Source organism: Manihot esculenta, chromosome 16 (assembly GCF_001659605.2).
Source record: "Manihot esculenta cultivar AM560-2 chromosome 16, M.esculenta_v8, whole genome shotgun sequence".
NCBI classification, from domain to species: domain Eukaryota; kingdom Viridiplantae; phylum Streptophyta; class Magnoliopsida; order Malpighiales; family Euphorbiaceae; genus Manihot; species Manihot esculenta.
This window is the reverse complement of record NC_035176.2, coordinates 32063617-32071708: the sequence shown is the minus strand read 5'-3', so window position 1 is coordinate 32071708 and position 8092 is coordinate 32063617. Positions and strand designations below refer to the sequence as shown.

The 8092-nt window shown below is 33.7% G+C and overlaps 1 protein-coding gene across 1 annotated transcript; it reads left to right on the top strand.

The window, feature by feature from the left end:
* The first annotated feature begins 391 nt into the window (after positions 1-391).
* On the top strand, positions 392-3555 carry LOC110603417 (indole-3-pyruvate monooxygenase YUCCA2). Its single transcript, XM_021741142.2, has 4 exons — positions 392-1602; positions 2447-2695; positions 2809-2931; positions 3035-3555. The coding sequence occupies exons 1-4, from the start codon at positions 889-891 to the stop codon at positions 3251-3253; spliced, it is 1305 nt and encodes a 434-aa protein (XP_021596834.1). The 5' UTR covers positions 392-888; the 3' UTR covers positions 3254-3555.
* Positions 3556-8092: the final 4537 nt, after the last annotated feature.

Here is an 8092-nt window from a genome sequence, read left to right as displayed (position 1 = left end):
GTATAGTTAAGAATTTTCCATTAAACAAAGGAAGAGCTCTAATCCCAGCTTTCTTTCAAATTCTTCGTGACAATAATAAATATGAAAATTATATATAACTTTGATAAAATTATAGTACATGAATTAGTTAATGAATATGTAGGTTTATATGGTTTAAAACATATTACATTATTATGAGCTAATGAGCTGTTTCCGGAGTAGTTAAGAGATTTCCTATTCGAATTTCTCAACCAATTATAAAAAAAAAAAAAAAATCTCACTTTAACATTGGCACATCATATTCTAATTATTGTAAAAATTAAGTAATAGGACCAGTGAGTGGTTGATTGTGTCCTTGTGAGTAGAATGTCTGTTTTGTTTGTTTTCTCTTCTTCCCGTCCAGCTTTCCTCCAAGAGATGAGGTTGGTTAATGGTAGTTGGTGATTTACTAATAGAGCTAGAGAAGTCTCGTCATGCTATCAGACAAAACTAAAAAGAAAAAAGAAAAGAAAAAGCAAAAGAATTTCTACTCTATATATAAATAGATGCAGTCCTATTTGAATCTCAATTCAATAGTGTGAAGAATCACAGCCAGAAAGTGTTAGTTTTTGGGTCCGTAGCTCTCGCCGGATTTCAGAAAGAAGGTAAGACCTTCTCAAAATCCATATTTCCACAAATCCAGGATTCCCAATTCTATATATCTCTCTCTCAAATATCTTTTTTAGATAAGATAATACTCTGTCTCAAATTTCATCATAATCTCTATATATAGAGCGAGAGTTCATGACTAATGAGTCATATTTTGTGTCGAAAAGGGATTCTCTCACTCGTGGGTTTTCTTTAGTTTCCTCTTTTTCATCAACTTCCTTATCCTTTTGAGAGAAAATTTAGTTAGCTAGCTGTTTTTCAATGGTTATTTTAGCTCCCGTGCTCATGGACTACTTGAAAGAAGTGGAAGGCAAAAGGGTTCATGACCATTTCACCAATAACATGGCTATATCACGGAGCAGGTGTATATGGGTGCCTGGACCTGTCATAGTTGGCGCTGGCCCTTCAGGTCTGGCCACAGCTGCCTGCCTTAAAGAAAGAGGCGTCCCAAGCTTGATTCTTGAGAGGTCTAATTGTATAGCTTCCCTGTGGCAGCTCAAAACTTATGATCGTCTCCGCCTACATCTTCCAAAGCAGTTCTGCGAGCTCCCTCTCATGCCATTCCCATCAAATTTCCCAACATATCCGACGAAACAACAGTTTCTGGCCTACTTGGAGGCTTACGCAAAGCATTTTGGTCTAGCACCAGTCTTTAATAACACAGTGGTGAGTGCAGAATTTGATCCACGATGTGGGTTCTGGCGGATCAAGACCTTGGGGCTGAAGCAGGAGGAGACGGAGTATGTATGCCAATGGCTAATTGTTGCCACCGGCGAAAATGCTGAGGAGGTTGTGCCAGATATTGAAGGAATGAATCAATTTGAGGGTCCGATTCTTCACACAAGTTCATACAAGACCGGGGAGTTGTTTCGTGGGAAGAGCGTTTTGGTGGTTGGATGTGGGAATTCAGGCATGGAGGTTTGCTTGGATCTTTGCAACTATAATGCTCGCCCATCCATGGTCGTTAGAGACTCGGTGAGCATCCCTAACCTCTCTCTCACACCTTTATTATAAGTGCGAGTGCCATGCTAAGTTTTTTCTTGATTTGGTAATAAATCTTTCTCATCACAAAAAACACCTCCTTCAAATTCTTGTGTGCCATTCTTAGGATTCCTTAACGTAACACTCTCTCCATCTTTCCCCTTTCCCTTCAAAGCAATGAATTAATTTGATGAAAAATGAATAAAGCTTTCAAATTTTCTTTTCATGAAATTATTTGATATATTGCACCAAGTTGTTGTAAAATATCTTCATTTTCGAATTGGGAATATTGGGTTTTTTTTACTTTGCCAATAATAATAATAATAATATAAGCTTAGAAAATAGAAAAATATTATACTTGTTGGGAATATGTTCTGCCACAACAGAAACAAAGCAACGATGAGACTCTTTAATTTGTGCCACTTTCACCCACTTGGTGAAGGAGTTGGAAATTACTTGTTCTGAAACTCAACTATTCTTGTGAACTTTATTTTGTTTTGTGTTGTTGACTTTAGCTTTAGTGCTATGAAATGTATTTTCTTACATATTTTCTTTGCTTGTATATTATGTATTTTTCTTACTTTCTTGGAATATGTTTGCATGCGTAACCACAGTCAGCATTCCAAAAACTCTTAAATCTTACAGCCTGTTTCTTCTCTTTAATAAAAAAACTTTCTCTGGAAAGTGTTGCAGATTCTAAAGTATGGAAAATAACATTGCAATGAAAGAAGCAAATTCACACTGCACACGCTTGGGGGGCTCATTTGCAATCTTATCTATGACTCCCTTTTTTAAAAGCTTTTTAAGCAACTTTTCTTTTGGGTTTTTGTTATTGCAGGTGCACGTCCTGCCTCAAGAGATGCTTGGAAGATCAACTTTTGGATTGTCCATGTGGCTGCTCAAGTGGTTTCCCATGCGCCTTGTCGATCAAATTTTATTGCTTGTGTCTCGTTTCACGCTTGGTGATACTTCTCAGTTCGGCCTCAATCGTCCTAAACTTGGTCCTATCCAGCTCAAAAATGTCACCGGAAAAACACCAGTCTTGGATGTCGGAACTCTTGCTAAGATCAGAAGCGGGGATATTAAGGTCATTTACATTTCTGGACATCATTTAAGATTACTTGATTGTCTGTACTATGGAAGCATCCAAGCACAGATTGATCTGTAACCTAATCATTTGATTTTTTCACTAATTCATAGGTTTGTCGGGGAATACATAGACTAATGCATCACTGTGTGGAGTTTGTTGATGGAAGCATAGGAAATTTCGACGCCATAATCCTTGCCACAGGTTACAAAAGCAACGTACCATCCTGGTTGAAGGTTTGTTTATTTAATGTTGAGCTAATGCTAATTGTTGTTAATATTCTAAAAGATAGATGAGGAATATGGGATTTTCTGATCATGATTTTTCGTGCTCGATCAGGGAAACGAAATGTTTTCAGAGAAAGAGGGACTGCCCCACAAGCCATTCCCAAATGGATGGAAAGGTGAAAATGGGTTGTATGCAGTAGGCTTTACAAAGCGTGGCCTGCTCGGTGCGTCTATTGATGCAAGAAGAATTGCACAAGACATGGAGCTTCGCTGGAAAGCCGAGGCCACAGGTTTCATGGCCTTTGCTCGTGCATCACCACAACAATCATGAGTCCAAAATGATTACATCGAAGAAAGAAAGAAAGAAAGAAATCTAATGAAACTTTCATGATTTCGTGAACTTCTAATGAAGTTTCTCCTCTCATTTCAGCAAGTACTGAAGCAGGAAATATAGAAAGGCAAGGACATATTATAATTAGGGTAAAAAGCTGAGGGTGATAGTGTCTGTTTCTTGGAAAAAGAAGAAGAAGATTCTCAATGTGTATAGCTTGTGCGTCTTTCTAGTTTTCTATTATTAGCTTGGTAAAAATTTTAAGTAAAAGGGTGAAGTAGTTTGATTTTGCAATTTCATAACATGTTCCAAAAGGGTAGATATGGTGAAAGTAATTCCTATAATTAACTATATTTCCATTGGATTTTGGGGTTGATGTACAGCAAAAAAGCAAAAAAAAAAATAAAAAAAGAAAAAAAGAAAAAAAAAGATGGTTTCCATCTATTGTTGCTTCTTTATTAGATATAAGTACAACTTTGAATTTTATGGGTTCTCATAATTTGATATAAAAATGAATGGAAAGAAAACAGATATCAATACCTGTCAAGAATTTATAGAACATTCAACTAATTATTATCTAAGGACCATTTTCTTAAAAATTATTTGCATATATTCTTTTCTATAAAACAAAAAGCAAAAGTGATTATAAAAGAAAAGAGAAAAAGAGAAAAATAAAAGAAGAAAAATCATTCAGGTCATGTAAAGGTCTCATGTAGAAGCAAGTGGCCCTTTAGGTTCAAATTCTGTATCTGGTGTGAAGATCAACTTTTCATAATATATATTTAATTTTAAAATTTTTTAAGGATATTTAGATTGGACTAACACTTATCCTCGTTTCTCTTATTGCTTGGACTTTCTATCCTCATCAATGAAATTTGGACCACCATTATAATTTTGTATGTAGTCCAGACAATGATTTCCATCATAGCTTGATCCCTGTCAATGCAAAATGGGGTATGAAAGTGTTTATGATCATTTGTGAATCAAGATTTAGGTCACATTCTAATATGGTGCAGGGAAAAGAGATGATGATCATTCAGAGTTTCTAGAAAATGACCACATGACCTGTCCTCCTTTTACTTCAAATTTTTTATACCAAAGTATCCCTTAAATTAATTTTGTCGTTGCATATATAATTGCTTATACAAGCAAAATTGCAAATGCTAATATATTTCAGAAGGGACAATTCATGCTATGGACTGCTTTCTTTCCTCAAATTTGTTCCGTCAGTCAGTGAATCTGAAGGATGTTCTCTCTTAAATTTAAGGACAACATAAGTAATTTTTCAAAAATTCACATATACTTAGGTAATGTAAGAAATTTCATTGTATATTCAAATTTTTGGTATCGTACTTAATCTTTGATGGGTTTGGAAGTTGTTTACATGATATGATAATGCTTGGACAAAGATTATACTATTTCTTTTTTATTGATTTGAATGAACATGCGTGGTCGTAATTGAGAAAACATTTTTTTAAACAAATCAAAACTCGTTAAATAGATTGTATTAGATCATATGATGGATGAAAGGATGTGGACAATGACACACCCCATGTAATAGCAATGGAGGATATATAGAAATTAAGGGTTTAATGAAATGTTGTTGGTGGGTTATATTCCGACCGACTGGAGTTTATGAGCACACACAAATCGAATCTTGTTGGTTTCAAAATAAAGACAGTACTATCACAGAAAGAGAGCTAAAAGAGTATCAACGTCAAAGGCTAGTAAAATCTTGAATCCTGTTTAGGACCAGAAGGGAAGGAGGTGACCTACTAATAATTTGGGGTGGCCCATTAGATCCCATTATTCCATTCTTAGACCCCTCAAATGCTTGCCGACTTTCTTTCTTTTTCTATCCTTTACCTGTGCAGTCTCATAATCTTTAGCTAATAATACTATTATTATTATAAGCTTCTTGTTGATAATACAATTATTTTCCTTTCTTTAATTTGTCTTGATGCAAATTGCACCTTCTCCCACAAACATCATCATATTCAGGTTCCCTTTTTAGATTTCCCTTTTTCTTTTATGTGATTCCAAATAGCTTCTTCATTATTTGAGTGTTGGAGGAGGCGAGTGCAGTTAAAATAGTATTATTGAGTTCAGATTAAATTCTGTGTAGTGAATATTTATGTCATTTATGAGAATCGAACTCTTAATTTTACTTTTAAAAAAATTATCGCACCATTTTTTTATAAAAATAAATTTTATTAATAAAATTTAGCATAATCATCAATTCTAGTCTATATATATTCTTTTACATTCATTTTAGATAATAGTATGCTAAAAGAAAAAAAATAGATACATATAATCAAAACATTATAGCAATGATTGCATCTTCAAAGCAAACACAAAAGAAAACTCACCTAAGTTACCACCAACAACTAATATATAGTTGACTGCTTCCAACTCGGTGCAAGAATAATAAAAGATAATATTCAATCGATTATTATACTATTCAATCGACTATTACAGGCTTGAATTATAAAGAAATCTTAAAATATGCTTAAAAAATATTTAACTATGATGGACGTCAAATTCTATATAGAAAAAAAATTACAGCAAAAATTCATGGAGAGGAAACTGCACAATTTCCTTAGGCTATTGCATTTTTGAAACCGATTCAGGGTAGTTGTGCAGTGCCTAAGAAATCCTCTAATTGCATTAGGATCTAGTTTGCCTACCAAAAAAAAAGAAATTCTCCAAGCAACTTAAACAATTGAAAGATTTAACCAGGATTAAATTGTAGCATATGGGTTTAGAAATTCAGAGACCGAGTTAGAAAATTCTCACATAAAGCTCTCATCCATGTAGGTAAACGATGCAAAATAGTACACTGAATATTGAAAATTATATATAACACATGGAAAATGCAATTTATTTCATTGCTTAACGATCAGAAGCTTCGAGCTATATTTCCATTTAAACAATCACGTTCAACTGCTTCTGAACTTATTCCAGACACTAATTACATGGGATTCAATCTTTTATTAATTAATATAGTTGATGTTCCTTAGATATAACTAAAATTATTTGCTTATGAAAAGTGTTCATTGGAATAGACTTAATTAATTAATAATTACCTATGTATTTTCATTTTGCATATCATTGGAAATCCTAGGGCATGTGGAAAAGTGAAAAGGTTTTATTTAATTGACTCTAATACAACTAAATTAAAAGAAATGGGTAAAAAATGAAAAGAATGAAGTGTCAGAAGCCAAGAAAGTCCACGGGAGGACATGGTGCTTATCTGGCTATGGCTGGCTATTAACCACTAGGAGTTGATATTCTTGAGCCGACAGCAACTGGTTGCTAATTCTTTAACGCAACGAAAAGTTGTAGGTTTGAGGGATCTGAATATATATTTTCTTGGAGAGTATAAAGTTTAAACTAAACATGGAGATGGAAGTTGCCCTACAAAGTTATATGCATGGTCCAGAGGCACGTGATTGCCATGCAGACATTACAAGTCACACCACCTTTCCATGGCTGCACATGTTTTCAGAGTACTCGTGGATTTCGACCATCCATTTGGTTTGATGAATTTACTGCTTTTATTGTGAGTGGTCCAAAATTTTTATGGTAGTAAAACGTCTTCATCTCTCTCTCCCTCTCTGTATATATTATCTTGCATTTTTAATAACTGATATTCAATACTCAAAAAGAAATAGTTTTTTCACTAAAATCAAAACCCTGAATATTATTTTAAAAGTTGTTGCAGGAAGAGTAACAAAATGCAAGATAATAAATGTAATCTCTGATTTTGGTGGACTCTCTTTTACAACCCTTCTCTTCTCTCATGTTGTTAAGGGAGAAGGAAATATGGTTTAGTGATTAAAGGGGTAAGGCATTTGAAAAGGGAGTAAAATTGCTTTGAGAGTAAGTTAGCTTTTTATTTTGTAGATGAAAAGGGCAAGACATGCAGGTGCGTTGTGAATAAGAGAAGACGATGAGAAGTCAGAAGCAATAGGGAAAGAAGATTATAATATATAGTAATGAGAGAAGAGAAATGTGAAATGGATACTCCACTCTTTTCTTTGCTCTTTCTTGAACATGGTATGCTACATTAGGACCACCATTTGCAACTTGCCCCTTCTTCAATCATTAGACCATCCCTCCTCCACTACTCATGGCTTTCTTTCCCTTTTTCTTTTTCTTTTTTCCATTTCTTTTGATGATTTTTTCGAAAAGAAATTTTATTTGCATGTAGATTTTATCATTTTAGTTTACAGTTTTATATGGGTTTTTGCTATATCTTTCAAAATCTTTTTGCCAACGAATTTGGAAATACGGTTTTGATGGAAAATTCCATTGCCTTAAAATTGTTTCATTATAAAAATAAATAAATATTATTGCTTATGCTGAGTGCTTATATTTACGGTTTAGCTTGGTGCTCATACTGGGTGGGAAATGAAAAAGTAACTCTCATGCCCTAAATTAGAAAATAAAAAAGTAAGGTCAAAAAATAGGGAAACCCAAGAAAAAGTTAATTAAAAAAAGCAAGAAACAGCACAATCATAGCTGAAATTTTTGAGATTATATATAATTAATATAACTAAATTATTATTATTATTATTTTCCAATGAAACAATTTCATTGAGAACCTAACTGGATTAGAATAAACATAACAGAGTTAAATTGTATTAGAGAATCATAGAGAAAAGAATCATTGAGCAAAATTTTTCTAATGAAATTATGTGCTGCACTGTTTCCCATCCTCTTATATTGAACAAAAACAGAAGAAAAACTCCTAACTAAAGAACTTCACATCCTCCACAATACCCATTAACGGATAACAAATTGAGAGAAGCATTATAGACATTAACTAAATTCATT

Excerpts from the sequence above, each read along its gene's own strand:
- LOC110603417 (XM_021741142.2), top strand. The coding sequence starts at position 889 with ATGGTTATTTTAGCTCCCGTGCTCATGGACTACTTGAAAGAAGTGGAA. Across the intron at positions 2,696-2,808 it reads TCAGAAGCGGGGATATTAAG|GTTTGTCGGGGAATACATAG; the intron begins GTCATTTACATT and ends ACTAATTCATAG. Across the intron at positions 2,932-3,034 it reads ACGTACCATCCTGGTTGAAG|GGAAACGAAATGTTTTCAGA; the intron begins GTTTGTTTATTT and ends GTGCTCGATCAG.